A 21,542-nucleotide genomic window follows, 5' to 3' on the forward strand; every position below is an offset into this window, starting at 1 on the left:
CCGTTCGGGCTTATGACCGGTAAGTATTCAATAAGGTGGCCACTCTGAATGCTATAGCTTGTCAACTGGCCAACAGCCGGACCAACAGCCAGGTCGGCCTTGTTAGGCGCTCTAAGCTACATCAAATCGGACTTTTTGCGCGGGGTGGCTCGCTAAACGAAGTAACGAAGATCGCTGTATTTGGGTAGTTCTTCCCTGCCCTAACAAGAAAACGCATCACCGCCGCTCTCCCAAAGCAGGACCCCAACCTACCGGGCTCTGATTCGGTATGATTGCTGAAAGCCGCCCATCTTTCCTTAAAGAGTATTCGCCACCACAAGCTCATTTAACTCATATCCTTTCTTGTGGATCGGCTTACTCTCAAAGGATCAAAATCTCGCTCGGCTCGGCCATGCACCAGTAGCGTCCATGGGCATACTACTTTGGCGCGTATAGTTACTGAGGCTTCGCCCCTCTCTTTTTTAAGCCAATCCGGTCCCACTGTCGGAGCGCTCATGGTGCATACATCATGACGATATCAGTATTCTGGTTAGCTAAAAAAGCAATACAGAAACTGGAGCCTCTGGTGAGCACGGTCGGGTGGCCCATTCCATCTTTTCGTAATTATCTCGTGGTTACAATATGTGATTGGTGCCTACCTTCGGAACCCCTATGTGTATGGCTCCGCTAAAGCGGCTAAACCTTACAGTTATTGTCCACAAGATCTCATGACACAAGAAATGTGTAATTGCTTTTCGTTATCAGTAAACTAATGGGCGCCTGTTTCCTTTTTCACAGGTGAAGAATGGATGCGCTTGAAGACCTGGCGCCACATCAAGCCTCTCCGCATAATTCGTCAGCCAAACCAATGCCATTGCACCCACACATGCCTACAAGCGCGACTGCGTAATTCGGAAATCACACGTCTGTCGCCATGGGCCATTCACTCGGCTCCACGAAGAATATATGATGGAACATGATGATCAGCCATTCGCCTTTGAGCCACCTACACTGTGTGGACATTTCAGATCTGCAGGCTACCGGACTTTACAGTGCCGAGAGAGCCAGGCCCGCTATCGAGGTTAGATAACCATCTGTACTCTCTGCCTGGATCATTCTTCCTCAACTGGTGAGGCTTAGATCATATGAAAGCACAGCAAGCGAGGATATGGCTCACAGCTTTCGCTGCTGCGGCGCGATGGTGATCGACAGCTGCTGATTCATTACTTAGCAGATCAAAAACACCATGTCTTTCGTACCTATCACTTAACGTATATACAAGAAGTCCAATACAATTAAACAATAATACTGGCTCGGAGTTGATGGGCAGGCAGTGCGAAGCGACTTTCCAAAAATAGTATCAGCCTATCAACACAGGTCACACAGCCACAGGCTATAGCTACAGATCCAAATAAAACCTTGTTATACACTCCCCGTGGGTATATGCGGCAACCCGGCGGAAATCCTCACATGCCACAACCGAGGGTTTTTAGTATGAAAGTTATATGCGCGTGTATCAAATTGATTTCCGTGTAATATACCCTGGGCTACGGTAAACCAGCCTCACGGTTCAGGTCACCTACCCGATCGTATTTTTGGTTCGCCAATAAAAAGCGCATCAAGTGAGGCTTTAAGATGAACGAAGCTAGCGGCAGCCCGAAGTACGGTTATCCTTGTCTAATAGTTTCATCGTACTGAAGTATAGCGGGTATACAAGCCCGAGAAAAACGGTCAACCATGACGCTTTACTGAGCATCTCACTACGGGAGCCCTTCCATTCTATGGCTAGGCCGATCGACCTGATCAATTTACGCAGAGCCACCCTAGGCCCGTTGCTTTCCACGCGATTTATCTAACCTTGGGGTGTAAACGGAAGGTGCCCAAGATGAGTAATTTTCTCGTCGGACATAGGAGATGGCTCAGTGTGGCCAGTAACCCAATGTGTAGTTGCATGTGAGACCGAGTTTGTAATTGAAGCCGTTCCACCTGATGGCGGCCCCAAATTTGTATGACTCCGGCTAGACTCTGGAGCAATCCTTCCCGTCCGCTTGGAATGCTGCTTCTCTGGCGTACCTCGCCTTATGTTGTCCATCGTATCAAGTGTGGACGGCGACGTACTGGAACTCGAGAGCTGAGGCGGGTCAGAAGTAGGTATAGCTGTCATAGGCGAAGACAAGATCGAGCCTAGAGCAGGAGGAGCAAACAGTGCTGCATGGGGCTCCGGGGTAACAGGGAAAGGGGTAAGTGAGTAAATATGGTGCTCCCTTCGCTCCGGCGGTGAAACGAGACGATCAATTGGAGGGTCTGGTGAAGAGGTACGTGCTGCAGCTGCTTGATCCGCAAGAACATCCAGTGCTGAATACACACGTCGACCGCCTTGTGAACTAGGCTCTTCTGGCTCAGTGTCACTATCTCCTGGCTCAACAGGTGACGATGAATGTCGGCAAGGGGCTGGAGTAGCACGGCAAGAATGACTCAGTGAAGGTGAGCGTCGCTTTCGAGTTGAAATATGATGAGGTGATGCCAGAGCTGAATTTGAGGTTAACTGCCTCTGTGGTGTTGGAGATGCACTCTGGCTCCGAGTGCGGAGCATAGTTCGGGCAGCTGAAAGGAGGTGGTCTAGTCCGTGATTCCTGGTATCATTAGGGTTCCGGCTCGGGGTGGTCTGGGTAGCATCACTTAGAGGGTACTGTTCAATTGTATTTGTGCTCAGTGACGAGTTTCCCTGTGGTAAACGGGATCCAAATGCATCTTCCAAGCTGGACTTGGCCTCTTGTTTTGTTGAGTTAGACACCGAGGCGGGCTGAATTCCAGGGTAATGTGCAACGAACGATGCCAAACAAGCTTGTGCATCAATTTGTGGGTCGCCGGTGAAAGGTACCACAACCTGCTGCGCCCTTCGCGGAGTTGGGTTAGCCGATACTGGAATTGTATTATCTCGAATGCCACTTAGAATAGATGACTCGAGAGTGTTCCTGTCCGCTTCCTGTGCACTCTTTGTTGCTCGTAATTTTGAGAAACGCCCACGAGTTACACCCGATCCCCACCATCAGCGAAGAAATTCGTGAATTGATGGTGATATGTAGCCGGAAATGATATGCTAGTCCTCGGGGGTCGTCCACGACGTGCGGCGGAACGGTCAGGTCCACTGTTTGGAGATGACTCGGTACGAGGAACATGACCTTCGGAAGGGCTGTGTTGAGGGAAGAGTGGTCCCACTTGGGTTGGCTGAGATTTGGACCCACACCGCCAGCAAGATGCTTGGGCTCTTCCTTCCCAGCCGGGCTCCCGACTTCTGACCCTTCTAACAATTTAAGGACGCGATCTCTTCCGACCCGCCGTGCTGCCGCAACGAGCAGTTCTGCGCGAGCGTCTGGCTGTGTCCCCCGCATCCTTTTCTCGGGAGGAGGCTGGGGTGCCCCGACTGTGTTGGTATTCAAGATGGACGATGATGAAGTGGGAAGCTGAGCGCCTGGGGTAGAATGAGTAGGAACCGAGCCGCCTACTGGTGACGGCACTGGATATTTTCTCGGCCTGCCACGGGGATTTGGGGCTGGAGGGATCGCCTGAGCCAGTGATCAGAAATATATTTTTGTAGCATATAATCTCACTTACTGATTCATTCTGGGATGTCAAAGCACTTGAAGGAGTGGTATGTGGCCTGTAATCATATCGGATTCGTTAATTTCAACGATTTGTCATCAAACTCATATTACACTTGCCTAATGAGTATACTGACACGCATATCTTCAATACTTTGTCTTAGCATGGCAATCTCATGCCTAGCCTCTCGGAGGTCGTGTTCCAGTCTGGAGTTTTCTGAAAAGAGTTTATCCTGTAGTGTCTGGAACTCTACCGTCCTGGATCTCTCGTCTTCATGAACAGCTTCCCTTGAGGTAGTAGAACCTCCAGTCCACTTTGAGACCCTTTGCTGTAACGGTGATCCGTGCGAAGAGAAAAGGATCAGTTCCACATGCGCAAGGAAGAGCAAAGAAAATAAATAGGTACATACAGACGCGCGTGCACTAAGCGCTTGAGCAGTCCTTTCGAAGCTCAATCGATCCGCATGCCGAAAATCATTCAAATCCTATATCAAGGTGAGTAAACCGATAAGAACCCAAGTATCCTACTCGCTTCAAGTTGATTTATCATCACAGTTCTCTCGGCAAGTAGTGTTCGAATATGTTCAGCCTGTGCAGCAATCTGAGAAGCTGTGGGCCGCGCAGGGTGAGTCAACGCCATAACCTATTTCACGATTTCCATAGTGGGTGAACCATTCGTTAATCGAATGAGCATAGAACACTCACCATCATAGCAAGTTGCCTTTCACGGTTACTGTGGCTATTCTCGGGACCAGACTCAGGGGAAAGTATCCCCCAGGCGATAACCATCCTCCGGACTTCGGCTACCTTCGCGTCATCCATCAGCTCATCGCTCTCTTCTCCAGTTGACATGCGCTCGTCTGTGTACATTCCATCAAAAGGTTCTGAAGAGAGTCCTACTGTATCCTTGTCTTTTGAATGCGATGAAGTACCAGAAGGGGGCGAGGGTTCCGGAGATGGAGTTGCGCTCAGTGGGCGAATCAGGTCGGAGAAGCTGAGCAAGGGCACCTCGGACTCAGTTCCACGAACACTCGTTGGGTTCGGACTACTACTAAAATCTGGAGATGCTTTTCAATTTTGAAAATCAGATGGTGATGATGGCAGGTAAGGGCATTATGACTTACTTGACCTCTCCCTTGGTCTCTTGGCACCAATGCGTCCATCCAAGGTCTTGAAAATATCCTCCGACGATTGGAGGGTATTCATACATGATTGCAAATCTGATCGACATATGTTTATAGAGTGTAGCTTTTATAGGCAAGCCTTGCGCGGTGGTTGAGATCTAGCCACTGCGTTCAAGACAAGTGGGACACGAAACAGAGTCATGTGACATGACTGGGGCTTTGTCAGCCGAGCGGTTGCACTGCATAAATACAATTATTCTCAGTGCCCATGCCTAAAGTTTTACAACGTATTACTTTTAAGAAACCCGGCATGTATTCAGCTTTCAAAGAGCTTCACTCTTATGAGCGCTGGCAAGCTTGATATACATATTTTTGTGCCCGAGGGTCAGCTTGCCATGCCATCAGGAATTCGCAAATCCCGGAGCCTCCAAAGGCCTTGGGAGGCTCGGGAATGCCTCCCATAATGCAGTGATTTCTCTGGTGTGGAGGCCGGATCAGATGGCTAGATGTGATCGATCAGTGAACCAGACGTTTTCCTCAAATTTCTATTACTAACAATCACTATTGATGATCGCCTTATAGCTAGTATATATAGGCTATGAGCGGAAGATTATATGCATATTCTTTGCGGGTTGTATACCAGAACGGCAGGACAATAGGCAAGCATCACCATCTCAAATAACGAAACTACAATCCGTGGTTAACGATTCAGCCTATACTTGAAGTACTATCTCCTTCTCTATTTTAATGGAGCTGGCCTCAAACATACATGAAAATCCACAAGAACGTGTGAAATTATATATAACAGAGCTTGCTGCTTTCTTTTGCATGTAATGGTGTTGACAAGTTCATGACACTTGGAAGCGAACTATTGTACTATTTGCATCTCGACCAGTAGAGGCCTGGTATACACCAAGATTGATCACGCTGGAGCCCTAAGTGCTATAATGTAATATGGCTGTTACCTATCCGTATATTTAACTACCATCCTAGGAATTTTCGAACCCCAGAGTGGCTCCAGCGTGGATCTGGATTTTGGTAGAAAGAGAGTCCCAATAATCTTACGCCATGTTATTAAAGCAGAGTGGCTCCACCTCACACAGTTATATGTTACGTTGCTATTATTATAGTATAAGGTAAATGTACTATATAAACGTAAGCACTTTCGACTCACATTATGTGGAAGATGTTTTTACCACATAAGAGTCATGGTAGGTGGACTGATAGTGAGCATAGGGCGTTGCTAACCTTAGCTGTTTGCAAATCTGGTGAGTCGTCGAGGGTGTCAATTGTATGCATGTGTGCCTTAGGCTTGTTTGAGCGAACGCCTAAATTAGCACCATGGGGGGGGGGGGGCTCGGGATCACGTGAAGAACGTTTCCGGCTTGTGGTTGCAACATATTACCGGACCCAACCACGACTAACCCACGCACACCTTGAGGAGCCCCGCGTTAGTGTTTGGCAGAACACTAGACTACTACCTCGATCATTAAGAGGACTTGCACTTGAATATGTCTCGCCCAGGCCTTGGGACGTACCATTCAATCGGCCCTTTGTCGGAATTACACCTTCACACACACCTGGAACCTGGACACCGAAAAGTATCGCAACCCGATCATTTGAGAACTTGGTTGCATTCGCCAAGGATCAAGAGCTCAGGAGGGAAGCAAAGAAACTTGTATGGCGTGATAAAGGCGAAAATCAGCGGAGTTAACCACCATAGAAGAATGTTTCAATCATGCATGGACTGGCGGTAAACGTGAGTATCAATGCCAAAAACTCCACTCGGAAAATTGACGACCGAGGCTCGCAACACAGGCGCTGGAACGCTTGCCTTTGGGATAAGAGCAGGAGTAAATTTGTTTCTTTTGCTGTTCGGATCATTCGTACTCCAAGGCATGTAGTCCGATTGTTTACCAACCAAACCAACGTCCAATATTTAAATCTTTTAGGAAGCTTAAGTTCACACTCATCTGCGATATTCGGGTCAGATTCATTTCGCTTGCCGCAATGATGGGACCTTCGCAGGATCATTCGTACTCCAAGGCATGTAGTCCGATTGTTTACCAAACCAACGTCCAATATTTAAATCTTTTAGGAAGCTTAAGTTCACACTCATCAGACATGCGATATTCGGGTCAGATTCATTTCGCTTTGCCGCAATGATGGGGACCTTCGTGGCGGTCTACAAGTTCTTTATCAACGCCCTTCCACTTATTCCAAACAACAAATTACCAGAGATTCTACGATATACACCTCCAGCAGCTCAATCAGAATTTGACCCCCATAGTTCGGAAGAGCCTTTATACATGAAGAGAAGAGAGGAGAAACGACCTGAAGTAGAAGTCGCAGACAAGAAACCTCCTAGCAGAGATGTTTTTGTCCGAAAGCCAGTAGCAAGATGGCACGCTGTGGTTGCTGGCGCGCTTGCGGGATTGGCTGTAGCATTCGAAACTCCAGACAGAAGATTGACCATTGCACAACAGATTTTTGTACGGTGAGTTACCATCTTTTCAATTTCAGAAATAGTAGTAACCACTCCAAAGTGGATTACAAGGATCATATAACTACTGGTCAAAGCGGTTCGGGGTACGGATACCATTTGGCGATGTCATGGTCTTTAGCTTGTGGTATGTCAGCTCCAAGCATGTGATTTAAACTTCCCCGCTAAATCCGCCTCGGTTGTGACAGCTGTGGGCAGATTATGTATGCATTTCTTTTGAGCCCAACTACTATTCCTCGTAGTTATCGTGTCTGGTAAGTAATCCAATCCATCCAGAGATTCCACTCACTCCTGTGTACGCACTCCAACTTAGGATTCAACGAGCGTCTAAGGTTCCAACTGCATGCGTACGGATGAATCACGACCTCACTCGTACAGGAAGTTCAACATTGAAGACATTAAGGAACTTATTAGCTGGGAGGTTTTTGCTATATTTACTACTTCAATGATACGGCATAACTCACTATACTTATCAGAAAACAACTCCGGCAAATAAAGACCGATTGATGGCGCGTCTTGAGGCTGCTACGAAGGGCCATTTTGGCCCACATTTTGCACCCTGGTAAGTCTACAAGAATGGCTCCCAGCCCAGGATTTTTCGCTTAAGCCACTACAGCGAGGCCGTGCACCCCTTCTTTGACTCGTGCAAGTCAGTACCATTGGATAGGTTCATAGCGGTATCTTCTTGGATGGTTCCGATATATGGTGCATTACATTTTATTACCAATGATTCTATTCAAACAAAGCGAGGTGAGCTTTATACCAATGATTCTATTCAAACAAAGCGAGGTGAGCTTTCTTGATTTTGGATTATGTGTGCACTGATATATCTTGCACTAGTTCATGAAACAACCGTTAAAGATGTTGAAACGGAGCGCATATGGAACCGCCAGGAGTTCAGCATTCCTTGGAGTGTTTGTGGTAATTTATCAAAGTGCGTATTTAGTTGAGCTATAGATCTTGTGCGTTCTGCAATTACTCACGCATTATGAAAGCATACTTCTGTTTCAAACACAATCTATATCTCGCCGCAGGACTGTCCCTTCTTGTCGAAGACAAACGTCGCCGAGGAGAATTGGCGATGTATGTGCTTCCCCGCGGGCTTGAGAGTGCATGGGGCGTTATGAGGCGAAGGGGTTGGGTCCCTATCGTTCCAGGAGGAGAAAACTTGCTGTGTGCTATGGGTATGGGTATGGTGATGGTAAGCAGTTATAACTTTCAGTATTCGAGGGCCATACTTAATATTACGTGTATTCGTAGGCTACATATCAGGTGAGCACACGATTTGTTAATATATCCCTCTGCCGGATATTATGTCACTGTGCATTCTAGACAAGTCCCCAGCATCTATCTGGAATGGTTCGCCGCATCATGTATCAGTTTATTGGTCCCAACTAGATACAATTCAGCTTGATGTAGCTATGTCTCCCGCTGTCGAATGAGTTGCAACATAGCAGCTGAAGGCTCCCAGTCTCTGAATATCCATAAGGCACCATCCATTTTGAAGCTGGCTAGTTCCCAGGAGTAGTGAGCGAGTACGGTAACCTCTAACCACTCCTCTGGTTCGAGCCACTCCCACAATTCGTGTGTTTTATCTACCAGCATGACTCCTGGATCATTCGGCTGAGGTTCTGCATCTGGCGGAAGGGTTGGGTTGTGTGTGAAGCACGGCCATGATAGTGGAGTGTCGTCATATCGAGATTTGGCCTGTTTGCGGTTAGCAGGAGTAAGCAGCCTTAGGCTAAAATTCTTCCAATTCACGCGGCGCTGAGAAGTGCCTCCAGATAAGGGATTGAAGTACACTGAACCGACAGCCTTACTTGCCGGATATGGCGCATGCGAGTATGCTCTCACTTCTATTCTTCGAATGGATTTGGATACGCCGCCTGGGATTGGACGGGTTCGAAGCCATGGCACGATTCTAGTGGGTGGACTTGTTCGAAAAACGGTTCGCTGAAATCTACTAGGTTGATGCTTGACTACCGAAGACAAATTACGATCTGGCCAGGGAGAAGTAAAATCGGCAAGCTGGCAAATATACAAGACAAGCTCAGGCGGGAAATGCCTTAGGGCGATTATCGCCGTATAGTATGTTCTGAGAATATGCTCAGCCTCGTCTTCGGAGAGTGAGCGTAGATCGGGGCTAGCTTAGTTTTGGATCAGGTTTGAGTTAATAGGAAGATTCATCGTGCAGGGACAGCACTAACTCATGAGTCGTACTGAGATTGGGTAGCCAATCGGGCGTAGTTAGGAAGAATTGAATTAGAGTCATATATATATATAACATAAGCAGACGTTCACGTGAGCTTGGATACGCGCCAGAACAACAACACGCACAGGACTCGACCACTGTATGAGGAATGCAGACCCGCAAAGTTAATACGTATGGTCGACGCTCTATTGCAATCATATCTGCACCCACCGGAATTGGGAACTCTCTTCTTTCATCACCACATGTACTAGGGGAACGGCCTCCATCACCCGACACACCTCTGTCTGAGATATCTGCCGGTCTTGTTCTACTACCCAATTCACCTGGTTCTCCAATACAATCGATTGTGTCTCCTCCGGTCAAAAATGTATCCAAGAAAAAGCCCACTTTGGTCGCCCAATCCAAAAAGGAGAATATCAATTTGGACTTAAGCACTCTCAATATCTCTTCACCCCCTGCGACTAAACGCCGAAAGCGTAAGCCCTTGCTCGTGCCATCGCCCAAGGTCAAGGGATCGCCCAAGCAGAGTCGAATGGATAAGAAGATGCGAGCATCACCCAACTCTCCTTTTCGACGAATACCCCTACAACGGTCCAACCACGTTACGAATAAAACTCAGAAGTCTACTATCGGCATATCTGATGACGAAGATGATACCAGTCCGAAGAAACCTCTTACCAAAAGCTCATCTAAACCTCGAGCTACACGACTCGAGTCTAAACGTCCGACCCCTCGAATATCTGATTCTGTAATGGTTATATCCGATGATTCCATTGGCCTGGAATCCCATCCCTCGGGCACCTTCACCTCTCTCTTATCTTCCAAGGACAAGTCCCTTCGACCCCTCTCTCGACAAGATGCTATAGTGGGTAGTCCACCATTCCTTAGACGCAGTATGTCGAGCTCCCGTCTCAATGGGAGTGCTCTTCCAAGAATCAGCTTTGGAGCCACTACAAGTGCTCCCCTTCCCCTTCCTTCATCCCCCATCGTTCCGAGCGACGACCTTCCCAGTCCAGTTGACTCAGATGATGAAGTCGCGTTCTTAGATGTTGCTGCGGCTTTGGAGTCTAATCCAGTGCCTCCCGTAGTTGCCCGAGCCAAGTCAGAAATTGGCTTCACTCTTCAACAAACTCTACCACCGGCGTCAGGATCTTTGGGTTTTATGTCGAAGGAGCCCACTACCCTAACACCCAGACCTGAGCTTAAGGCAAGCAAACCCAGTGGTTCATCGGGACTGAAACCAGTTCTCGCCTCAACTAAATCGGCTCCTCTCTCTTCCAGGCCCAGTGTCCTTGTTATTGAACTCCCAGCTCCTAAGAAGGTTTCCAAGACAGCAGCCAGAAGAGGAGCGACTGAGGAAAAGCCAGCGACCGAACAACCTGCTGCCAAATCTACAAAGTCACGGGAGCCCGGGCCTACGAAGCGGCCCAGTTCTAATAGGAAATCCAAATCTCCCGAAAAGCAAACATTCAATTGCGCGCTACCAAAAGCTCCGCAACCCGGTCCTTCTACAAAGCCAACTTCTGCAAAAAATTCCACAAAATCCGTGAGCAAAGCACGGTCGCAGCCCGAACATGCATCGTCCCCTTGCTCCACAGGGTTACGAAGCCTTTTGCAGGAATGCTCTCAGTCTGAACCGATCGATTTTGGTGCTTTTGTAGCAACCTTTTCGACTGATGATGTACACCTTCGCTTTCCTTGTACCACGGCTGGACCTCGACGACGATGGCAAAAAATTGGCGAGGCCAGTTACTCCGAAGTGTTTAGGCTTGGTGGGGTTGTTGTCAAAATTGTTCCACTGAAGATGGAGCATAACGGGTGGAATGGGGTCGATGGACCCTGTGTAAGCGAGATGGCGGATGTCCAAAAGGAGATTGCTGCCACACGAGCTATGGGGGAAATTCAAGCTGGGTTTATAAAGCTCGCCAAGTATGTGTCCTGTATTCCTCGTATCAAGACGCATGGTTGACCGCGCATACAGGGTGTATGTAGCGTTTGGGTCGTATCCTCAGGAGCTTCTCGATTTATGGGATGCCTACGATCGTGAGTTTAAGTCGGAAAGCATCCGGCCAGGTATGCGTAAAAAGAATCGACATCGCACTCAATTCTGATACGAATATTGTGATCTAGATTCCTTTCTTCGCTCCCAAATGTTTGCATTGCTCATATTGCCTGATGGGGGCCAGATCTTGAGCATTATAGCTTCACACCTCGAACATCATGGCGTGCTGCTGCTGGAATATTTTGGCAAGTCGCCCGAACTTTGGGGCTTGCGGAATCTCTTGTCCGCTTCGAGCATCGCGACTTGCATTGGGGTCAAATTCTTGTTCAAAACGTAGCACAAAAGGGAAAAAGTAAAAATTCAAGAGCCAAATCTCACTCGAGCATTATGGATTCTCCTGAGCATAGTGGTGTGCGTGTTACGCTCATTGATCTTGGTCTTTCGAGGATGGATACCCATACTGAGCAAGCATGGTTCACCGAGCTGGAACCAGAGATATTCGAAGGTGAAGGAGACTATCAGTTTGACGTATATCGAATGATGAAAGCCCACTGCTCGGAGAATGGACCTGGAGAAGCAGGAGGATGGGAGGATTACAGGCCACTGACCAACGTTATGGTAGGTGCTAGTGTACACTATTGGCAGCGACGACTCGATCTAATGGCTTAATTCGGTGCATATAGTGGCTTCATTACTTGGCACGTCAACTTGTACGCTTTAAAGGCCTTCGCAAACCGGAACATGCTACTTCAAAGTACCATACTCCTGATGATGTAGATGCCGAGACGCGGGCCTTCAGGTGTCTGATCGAGGTCGAGCAAACTCTGGCCGAGTCGATAGTTCGAGTAGGTGGATCGGCCGTTTCAAAAGCAGGGGGAAGCACCTTAGTGAAGTCCGCCAAGTGTGTGGTCAAACCAACTCCCAAGTTGGCCACGGCCCAACAGGTGGTACGATGGGGAGCCGATAAAAAGTGGATACAACCTGCTTGTGGATCCATAGACGAAAGTCACTACGTGTAAAGGTGGATGCCGAAGGAACCATGAACTTGGGAATCGAGTTTCTTCATTTTTGTTTTCCAGGTTTATCATCTCGGGACAACGTTTGTGCTTTTAATTCATAATAATTTCTTGAACTTGTGCTCTAATATTACTACTGCGGGTTTCTCGATAGCTACGGTAGTAGACGGGTTTTTTTAGGTTAGAATTTTGATTACCCTATAGAGATGACCAAGCCTGCATATCCGAGCGCTTGTCTACCAGCGAAATAGATCCAGACCAACGATGACTATTTCCTTGTCATTATTTCCGGGTATTGACGATCGGGCGGCACAATCGTGGTTCTCAAGCGCAAGCGAAACTTCCATGCCTACTATTTTGTACATGCACCCGACTTTGCCTTATTCATTCCTGCTTGCGTGCTACATGGAAGCATGCGCCCAAATGGCGCGGCATTCTATTTTGAGACTGGACGACTTCTCGGCGGCGTCGGAACTTCGAACACCATACAGAATCATGAGCAGCCCATGTGTCGCTATTCCGTCCAGAGGGCTGACCTTATGGCCAATATTGCGTCGTATAAATTGCCTCTGAGGCTGAAAGCTCTCTTTACAGTCCCTCTGCTGTTGCAATGTGGTCTCTGGGGCTAGCTGGCGTTATTTTGGCTGTCACTCAAGGTGTCCTCGCTTCCTCCTTTGGGGCGCACGCAGTCAAAGAACGTCTGGCAGAAATTCCCCGTGGATGGAGGTACCATAGTAAAGTGCCATCTGGCTACCCTCTCAAGTTAAAGATTGCTCTACCCCAGCCCAAGTATGTCCTTTCTTTTGTCAGAGCGGCTTATATGGGGTAACTAAATTTTACTCAGCTTCGATGTGCTCGAGCGTGAGCTTTATGAGGTCAGCGATCCCAATCATTCTCGTTATGGGAAGCACCTCTCCTCTGAGGAAGTCAACAAGCTGGTTGCACCTCACCCAGAGTGCGTTTTTATACCTCCTTAAAAATTTGTTAAAAAACTAATATTAACCCCCCCCCCCCCCAGAGCACTCACTTCAGTTGACGAATGGCTGGCCTCTCACGGATTCGAGATATCGACGCTCGAGCGTTCCCCTGCGCGCGACTGGGTGACTATTGTCCTCCCAGTGTCCAAAGCGGAAGAAATGCTGGGGACTGAGTACGCCGTTTGGGAGCATGTTGATTCTCAAGAGAAGATTGTGCGCACCATGGAGTATTCCTTGCCTGAATCTCTCCATAAACATGGTGAGCACTATTGATCGTTGGGCTTGAACATAACCTTATACCTCCGGACCTTTATTCAAGTTCATTTGATTACCCCCACAATCATGTTCGGAAGCCCCCGCCCCCATAAAGCAACTTTCCATTACGAAGATTTGCCAAAGAGCAAGAGTGTTGCTGCCACCCCTGATCCTTCTTGCAACAACACGATCACTATATCTTGCTTACAGGCGCTGTATAACATCGGTAGGCTGTTTCATCAAACTGTGGTTCTACACACCTAACATGACTTTGATAGGCAATTATACCGCAACTGTTAAGAGCAACCGCCTTGGAATTGCGGGCTACCTTGAGGAGTTCGCCAATTTTGCTGATCTCCAAACTTTCTACAAGAAGTACTACCCTGTTGCCGTCGGCTCCAACTTCACGGTTGAGTCAATCAATGGCGGCGTCAACCCACAGGACCCCGACGAGGCGGGTAAGTGAGAGCGAATAACCACATGGCATACTATACTAATTTTGAGTTGATAGGTGGAGAGGCACAACTTGATGTCCAATATGCTGGAGGAATCAGTTATCCCGTCCAGAATGTATATTACACCACTGCAGGCCGACCTCCATTCAACGCCTCCCTCGGAACTCCAGACAATAACTCGGAGCCTTACCTTGAATTCCTCCAGTACCTTCTTGCGCAAAAAAACCCGCCCCAGACTATCTCTACATCATACGGTGACGAAGAACAAACTGTCCCCGTCGAGTATGCGAAGCGTGTCTGTGGGCTATTTGCTCAGCTTGGTGCTAGGGGTGTCACCTTTTTGTTCTCAAGCGGAGATGGTGGAGTTGGAGACGGTAGAGTAAGCTAACTCTCTCCCTCTTTTATAGAATTAGTCCTAAGTTACTTCTCGATCTTTTAGGCTACCAACTCTACCGACTGCGTATCGAACGATGGCAAGAAAACCCGCAAATTCCTTCCTGCCTTCCCGGCTTCATGCCCATAGTACGTTGACGCAGCCCAGTCATTATAGGCTTAACAGAACGGGTGCTAATAATAAAAACGGTATAGTGTCACTTCTGTAGGAGGCACCCATTTTGTTCCAGAAGTTGCTGTTGGCTTCAGTGGAGGTGGATTCTCTGAATATGTATACAATATTCCACATTAACCAAGCGGAAAACTAATCTACCTTTTTAGTTTGATCGACCCATCTACCAGGCCGTTGACGTTCCCATTTATCTCAAAAAGGTAATTTTATTTATTTCAACTGCCTAAAAGACTGTCTTACGAGAAATATCTAGCTGGGAAGTACTTACTCTGGCTTGTACAATGCTAAAGGCCGCGCATACCCCGACATTGCTGCCCAAGGCTCACGCTTCCGCGTTATTGTAGGCGGCACTGACTACTCCATTGGTGGAACTTCCGCATCTGCCCCAACCGTTGCCGGAATCATTGCGTTATTGAACGATGCTCGTTTGGCCAAGGGCTTGCCTGCTTTGGGATTCTTGGTATGTGCCACATGCGCTGGTCACGCCTGGACTTACTAACAACCGTGCCTTTTCAAAGAACCCATGGTTATACACACTGGGACGGTTCGGCTTGAATGATATCACTTCAGGGAACAACCCAGGATGGTATGTCTATTAGATATAATTTATGCTTCAGTTTCATTAACCATGATCTGAAGTGGTACCCCTGGATTTAATGCTACAGCAGGATGGGACCCTGTCACTGGATTGGGAACACCAAACTTTGGAAAGCTGAAAGTAATCGCAGCGCCGTAGTGGCGAAGAGTGCAACCAAAAGATTTTACCTGAAACAAATGTTGTTACACAGACCTGTTTTTGCGTAAAAAAAAAATGTTCTGAACTTGATGTGTATATGCATCATGGTAAACTCAATTCACAAACTATTAATGATGATGCATTAACGTGAGAGTATAGCGCCACAGTTCCCCGTGTCGATTTCATCCGCCATGCTAGTTTCCGGGTATAAATGTCTGTGTCAAACCTCAAAGCTATACCACCCACGACCGCTGTCCCGCTCTTGAATAAATTACGCTCGCGATTAGATATCTCCGTTTTTACTTGACAAAGAGCTGCACACGTGCGATCTATCTATATCACAGCCAAAGGTGTCTGCGAGTGGCAAGCTATACGTACTGATCAATGTTGAATGCTCGATGTTCAAATCTCTAATGAGCTCTAAGCCTGTCTTCTATAATGCGAGTATTTTTATCTTTTCTTTCTTAGATTCTGACATGATGATGCAATATTCCTGCAGATCAGGGTCTGCAATTGATACATTAAGTCTACCGACTTGGGGAAGTTCCAAAAGGAATCGATTGACTTTATATACCAAACGTAAGGTTTATTCCTGAAGAATGTGTTAAAACACATCTAATCGGATATTAAATTGCCCAAGAAGCAAGACTTTGTCATAACTCGATAACCAGTGAACAAAGCGAATTTTCAAGCCAAGAAACCCCGAATCGCACCACCCACGTTCATCACATCAATCAAGAATGTGTCATGCCCCCATACCCCTCCAAGTTCGTAGTACACCACGGAGCTATTTCCAGCCATTCGTAATGCGTCGGCCATTTCGCGTTGCTGTTCAACGGGAAGAGTATGTCACTCTGCACGCCCAAGACAAGGGTAGGCGTTTGAGAAAGGGGGCTAAGTCCAGCGGCCAAGTCGGAGAGATAAGAAGGCGGAGGAGAGAGGTGCAGGTGAGCTTTTGTCGATGTAGGAGAAGGGCCACTAGGAGAAACGGAAGTTGGAGAGGGAGGAGTGGGGGGGATGTCAAGTTCAAGAGCACGTAGGTTGGACTGGGTCATATCGAAAAGATCCATAGCCTTTGATATGTACAAGAACGAGTTTGCGTCGTATTTCAGACAAAATTGTTCGCCCTTTGAACCGTTGGTTAGTTCGGTCTGGATATCCTTGTGATGATTCGGATTTACCTGATGGTCCAGATATGTCTCAATCAAAAAATCGGGACATAAAGCGGGTCGGCGTTTCTGGCCCGTTGACTCTAGTTGCGCCTGCTCGCCTTCACTCAACCTCCTTAAGTTTCGGCCGAATCGCTGATCCCACTCGGGTCCAGATCGATAGGTAATGGTAGCTATCTGTCTTGCAAGCTTCATTCCTGTATGTGGGGGCAGACCGTCATAATACGAGCCATTATTCCAATTGGGGTCGGCCATGAGTACTGTGATTTCCGAATACGCTCAGTCATCAAGAAAAATAATCCCCCGCGTGCGAATAACTCACCGCTCCGTTGGGCGTAACGCATTGCAACACTCCCAGGGCTGCTCCGTGCAGTTCCACTGATGCTCACAACTCGCCCGACTCTTTCCGGGTGGGTCCACGCAGTTGCAAGACTTGACATGGCTCCCATTGAGCTGCCGACGCTTGCGTAAAGTTTGTGAATGCCGAGGTGGTCCAACAGTCGGTATTGCGCCCGAACCATATCAAGGATACTGAGAAGTGGGAAACGTGCTGCGTAGGGTGCATCTGTGCGTACAGGATCTGGAGAAGAGGGGCCAGTAGACCCATAGCACCCTCCGAGCACGTTCGTACAGATTACAAAGTACCGGTTGGTGTCGATGGCTTTGCCAGGCCCGACGAATTTCTCCCACCATCCTTCAGCAGGGTTTATATTCGTTGACGCAGCATGAGACGATGCGCTAAGGCCAGTGTGCAGAAGAATGGCATTATCACGGACAGAGTTGAGTTCTCCCCATGTTTCATAGGCAATATCGAATTGAGGGAGGACGTCGCCGTAGACAAGATGCAAAGGCTCGCTGCTATGATATGTATGGTATGATGTAGGTTTTGGGCGACCGTAGGCTGGTTCGGGACCTGTCGAAGAGGGATCTGTAATTGGTTGAGGAGTAAGTCGCATCTGTCGGGCTGCATGGGCGTCGACACACGGGAAACGTGGCTCTGGTCTAGGAGTTGTTACTGCTGCATGCGATGCTGGGCGCTTTCCTCCGACATTGGAAGATACTCCGCGCTTGATGTTCAAAGTAAGCTCGGACCTGGGTACTGTTACTGGGACATTTGAAGCAGAGGGTAGCCGTTGCGATCCAGAGGTAAGTGTGCGAGCTATGGAACGAGACACTATGGAAGTCATAATTCGTATGGTAAGAAAGAAGATGAAATCCAGGTACTACTATTAAAGCATTATAAAGCATGACTTACCTCAGTTGTGTCTTGCGTCAGTCTGAGAGATGAGCACGCCATCGCTAAAGCCAGTGGCTGTGTTTGTTTATGCTATGAAACATTGATATTTCCAATTCTGTATCCGCTGTTTCATGGTACTACATGTAACCAGTTCAGACATCGGCGCTTATAAAACCCCTCCGGCGTTAGTAAACTTCATCTGTATGACTCCCGGAACAGGTGAGCTTTTGTAAGTGTTAGAATACTCCGAGTGGGAAAGCATATGTGAATCATTTGATCACGTAACCCCTTGGTGGTTGAAATTGCTGGGCAAAGGCCATTAACTTTCTTGGGGTTTTTTTTGACAAGCTACCGTTAGAGAAAGTAGCCACTTGCTCGTCATTTAACAAAAAGCTCTAGATTCTCTTTGGCTCTTTTCCCTACTTGTATGTCTAACACTTTGCATACTTCTTGAAGCTGCTCTTTGGATCTAGATCTTCGATAGGCTAAAATAATCACTTAGAATTTGAAGTCAGGCTCTCTTCCTGCTTTAAAGCACAAGGAGTGCATTGTTTCCTTGCGGTACTGGTGTACAGTTAATGAAAACAAAATGTTCATTCAAAAGGGTGCAGGTGACTAATGCTTCAGAATAGCCTCCTACCTACTAAAACTCGTAGATGTTCGAACGGTGGTATTAGTCTTTTGAAGCTCCAAGTTCGGCTAATTGCACATAGGCCAGAATACAATTTATCAGCTTATAGCTAATTAACAGGCCTTTTAGGAAATTAGGCCGAGCAAGTGATGATTTTTGGCAAGGTCGAAAAACGCTACCAATAGTAAGAGGAGTGGAGAAATACCTTGCATATATTCAAGAATTGAGGAATACAATTATTTACACATCTTCATTGGAAAAACAGCAGATTTAAGATGAACGGGAAAGCACAAGGGACCTAGGCTACTGGATTTTCTTCGGGACAACTTCATTGAGTACAGCCTTGGGCTTCAAATAGTCATCGACCAAGTAGGCACCATTTGTTTCAATTTTCGCGTTTGATCCAATGCACGTACTCGCGGCGCGAAGTCAACTCACGAAGAAGCCTACGCGGAAAATCGTTGTTGATCGTCTTGAAACTCCGTCAGTACCACTACTGTTGTTAAATAGGTTGGTTTCGCGTACCTCAACAGGCATGCTTGGCTGTCTATCAAGTGTTTTGAGCGCACTCATTGCTTCTCCAAATTTGAGAGTCTCGAAAGCGACATCTGACGCGATGTTTGCATCTTTTTTCAAGAGTCGCCTACGATTCCTTGAGAAATAAGCCTTACTCCCGACCTCTTTATAGTAGCTGGTAAGCAATCGCCAAGACACTTGTCTGTAGATATTTTTGAGCAACTTACCCGGATTCCTTTCGAGGCGGACCCACACGCCACGCCCTTCGTGCGGGTCATCGGAAATATTCAACAACAGAAAATGAGATATATTCCCAAAGTCGTCATCTTCCTGCATGGCCTGAGCGCGGTTCACACGCATATATGAGCCCCGTTCTCCTGACCATATTTCGATTAGGTCCTCAATGGAACACTCGCCAAGATCATCACCAACTTGCATAGTGATTTTATGCGCAAGAGTGGCAGCGTAAAACCAGCAATCCTCCTGAACGCAGTGTTCTGAGATCATGAGACTCTGCTCTAACGAAACACACTTACTATAATCGGGTTCGACCCAACAGGTATGCTCCGCAGAATACTGATTACCTGCGCGAATGGTATTCCACCATCAAACGTAACCTTATGTTTAAGTTCCGATCCATCGCCAGGATGGACAACTTCATCATGGCTCATCGAAATTATAGCACAATCGCTCACTGTGTTCCATGTAGTCAGAAATCGCAACGTGGGCGTCCCATGGCCTGTTTCGTGGCCAGCTCATGTACACACTCACATTCAACTCTCTCCAGCCGCACCCACCAATCTTTGTAAGACGAAAGGTCCGAACTTCCGTTTATAAGCACTACAGCAAATTCAGCGCCAGAACCATCCGGAATTTCGTACCACTGAAGTTCAAAAAGGCGGCGGTCTGATGTCGGAGTGGCTGGCCAAATCTCGCAAAGATCCTGAGGTGTACAAAGTCCCGCTCCTTCTCCAATATTTAGGCTTAACATTTCAGCAAAATCTGCCGCACAAGATGCTTGGTCTTTCTAAAAAGACGGGGAGAGGACGGTGGTCAGAGCTTAAATCAGGTCTACGTCATCATCTTGGGAGCTTACGCTTTTAGACCGAATTTGGTGCATACGAGCTATCGTCTCACGAGTATGCAGCATCGCATCATAGTTGATTCCGTTTTTGAAAGAAATGCTTGCACGGGGTGCCATCTCATGATTGAATAATTCCCCCATTGAAGGCGCTGTGTTACTGAGGCGCAAAGTCTCCCCTTCACAAAGGTCAGAAGATGGATTTTAGGAGATTCAAGCGGCCAACCTTGACAATAAACCTGGAAGCTGACCCAAACTTCAGAGCCGTACACATGGTTCTCGTCTTCGATATTGAGAATGATAAAGTCATTGCAGTCGTCTGATTGCTCGGAGCACCAATACATTTCTCGTACTAGACGAGGTGCATCCACTATTCCCCATTCTCCGCGTTCAACCGATGCTTGGCCGTCCCCCCGGCTGAGGCTGATACCCCTCCGTGTAATTGATCCACCCGGCAGAAGTAATGATGAATCAAGGGCGGAGTAACGATCATACGGACCCGAATGCACCGCAGTTTCGACCGAGTACAAACTTCCCTGTAAATCAAAGTGTCAGGACAAGTGAGGATAGGTGTTGAATTGGGTCCGTCACGGAGGGTAAAATGCACTCACAGCTGACTTCGCGTCAAAATGTGAAATACTACTTATATAATCCGATAGGAGGCCGTGGTCGGTGTTTCGAAATCCCTAATACTATTTAGAATACTGTTATGATATCTCTTCTGAAACCTACTTCATTATTGAGAAAAGCTCGCGAATGTTGCGGTCTGGAGGCCATGGCAAGTGTGTGTACCTAATTGAGGGGGGAGGGTGGATTGGGTGAGTAGGCGCTGTAAAGTGAGTTAAATATTCGTAGAATGCCTATAAGCGCGAGAATTCGACATTACCTGCCTCGTTGTGATGAGCTATCAGATGAAGTCACGCAAATATCGGCTACTAAACTCATTCTAGATGTACTCGATTGACGTATTGATGCCGTGTAATTGGCTTATCGACCCCTGAAGTACTCAGACAGGAGATTAGCATAGGTCGTCTTTTTCAGCCAATTTATAATCGCTTGTTTGCTACGCATGAAAGTAATGAACTAGAAAAGCAGAATGTGCCAGGGTAGCCAATCCTGAATGTCGCCGCCGGCAGCCCTTGGGGCAGCGCTCTTCACATCGGAGACGAGGAGCAAGCATTACGATCAGTGAAATCGGACACGTTCGACCAGATTCCATGGTGCACTGTACCCATATTGGTGAGTGATTTGGACCACGCGAGAGGCTCCTAACAGCTTATTTAAAAGGTGGCTGCCAGAAGAGCGTGGGCGCGCAGTGAATTTCGCATCCTTAGCCAAGATATGCATGCATATGCAGAGTTTATCGCTTCCACGGCAGCAGGCTTCGTGACTAAGCCTTTTTAGATCTAGGATTAGCATAGAAAGGGAAAGCTGCGTTCGGCCCAGAATTCAATAGCATGTAAGTTGTAAACAATAGAGTTT

At 47.5% G+C, this 21,542-nt stretch overlaps 7 protein-coding genes across 7 annotated transcripts; 3 read left to right on the plus strand and 4 right to left on the minus strand.

Moving 5' to 3' along the window:
* Positions 1 to 1,831: 1,831 nt before the first annotated feature.
* On the minus strand, positions 1,832 to 4,787 carry RhiXN_04542 (uncharacterized protein; the record flags this gene model as incomplete). Its single annotated transcript, XM_043324359.1, has 7 exons — positions 1,832 to 2,974; positions 3,027 to 3,545; positions 3,595 to 3,640; positions 3,696 to 4,066; positions 4,135 to 4,224; positions 4,287 to 4,648; positions 4,706 to 4,787. The coding sequence occupies 7 exons, from the start codon at positions 4,785 to 4,787 to the stop codon at positions 1,832 to 1,834; spliced, it is 2,613 nt and encodes an 870-aa protein (XP_043176778.1).
* Positions 4,788 to 6,867: 2,080 nt separating this feature from the next.
* Positions 6,868 to 8,606, plus strand: RhiXN_04543 (uncharacterized protein; the record flags this gene model as incomplete). The annotated part of the gene is made up of 9 exons (XM_043324360.1): positions 6,868 to 7,202; positions 7,451 to 7,462; positions 7,587 to 7,629; positions 7,685 to 7,770; positions 7,825 to 7,997; positions 8,049 to 8,129; positions 8,204 to 8,409; positions 8,469 to 8,480; positions 8,541 to 8,606. The coding sequence occupies 9 exons, from the start codon at positions 6,868 to 6,870 to the stop codon at positions 8,604 to 8,606; spliced, it is 1,014 nt and encodes a 337-aa protein (XP_043176779.1).
* A 21-nt stretch (positions 8,607 to 8,627) lies between these two features.
* Positions 8,628 to 9,120, minus strand: RhiXN_04544 (uncharacterized protein; the record flags this gene model as incomplete). The annotated part of the gene is made up of 2 exons (XM_043324361.1): positions 8,628 to 9,010; positions 9,063 to 9,120. The coding sequence occupies 2 exons, from the start codon at positions 9,118 to 9,120 to the stop codon at positions 8,628 to 8,630; spliced, it is 441 nt and encodes a 146-aa protein (XP_043176780.1).
* A 448-nt stretch (positions 9,121 to 9,568) lies between these two features.
* RhiXN_04545 (uncharacterized protein) lies at positions 9,569 to 12,441 on the plus strand (the record flags this gene model as incomplete). The annotated part of the gene is made up of 4 exons (XM_043324362.1): positions 9,569 to 11,349; positions 11,402 to 11,493; positions 11,607 to 12,040; positions 12,106 to 12,441. The coding sequence occupies 4 exons, from the start codon at positions 9,569 to 9,571 to the stop codon at positions 12,439 to 12,441; spliced, it is 2,643 nt and encodes an 880-aa protein (XP_043176781.1).
* Positions 12,442 to 13,048: 607 nt separating this feature from the next.
* Positions 13,049 to 15,426, plus strand: RhiXN_04546 (tripeptidyl-peptidase I; the record flags this gene model as incomplete). Its single annotated transcript, XM_043324363.1, has 12 exons — positions 13,049 to 13,227; positions 13,283 to 13,393; positions 13,457 to 13,674; positions 13,735 to 13,896; positions 13,949 to 14,128; positions 14,182 to 14,504; positions 14,565 to 14,647; positions 14,714 to 14,789; positions 14,840 to 14,890; positions 14,944 to 15,150; positions 15,209 to 15,276; positions 15,330 to 15,426. The coding sequence occupies 12 exons, from the start codon at positions 13,049 to 13,051 to the stop codon at positions 15,424 to 15,426; spliced, it is 1,755 nt and encodes a 584-aa protein (XP_043176782.1).
* Positions 15,427 to 16,160: 734 nt separating this feature from the next.
* RhiXN_04547 (alpha/beta hydrolase family protein) lies at positions 16,161 to 17,782 on the minus strand (the record flags this gene model as incomplete). Its single annotated transcript, XM_043324364.1, has 3 exons — positions 16,161 to 16,553; positions 16,608 to 16,855; positions 16,918 to 17,782. 3 exons carry the CDS (start codon positions 17,780 to 17,782, stop codon positions 16,161 to 16,163), a joined length of 1,506 nt encoding a protein of 501 aa, XP_043176783.1.
* Positions 17,783 to 18,848: 1,066 nt separating this feature from the next.
* Positions 18,849 to 20,837, minus strand: RhiXN_04548 (uncharacterized protein; the record flags this gene model as incomplete). Its single annotated transcript, XM_043324365.1, has 9 exons — positions 18,849 to 18,935; positions 18,989 to 19,143; positions 19,207 to 19,462; positions 19,516 to 19,673; positions 19,751 to 20,006; positions 20,076 to 20,239; positions 20,287 to 20,596; positions 20,672 to 20,746; positions 20,793 to 20,837. 9 exons carry the CDS (start codon positions 20,835 to 20,837, stop codon positions 18,849 to 18,851), a joined length of 1,506 nt encoding a protein of 501 aa, XP_043176784.1.
* Between the last annotated feature and the right edge of the window lie 705 nt (positions 20,838 to 21,542).

This window comes from Rhizoctonia solani, chromosome 1 (genome assembly GCF_016906535.1).
Source record: "Rhizoctonia solani chromosome 1, complete sequence".
Classification (NCBI taxonomy): Eukaryota; Fungi; Basidiomycota; class Agaricomycetes; order Cantharellales; family Ceratobasidiaceae; genus Rhizoctonia; species Rhizoctonia solani.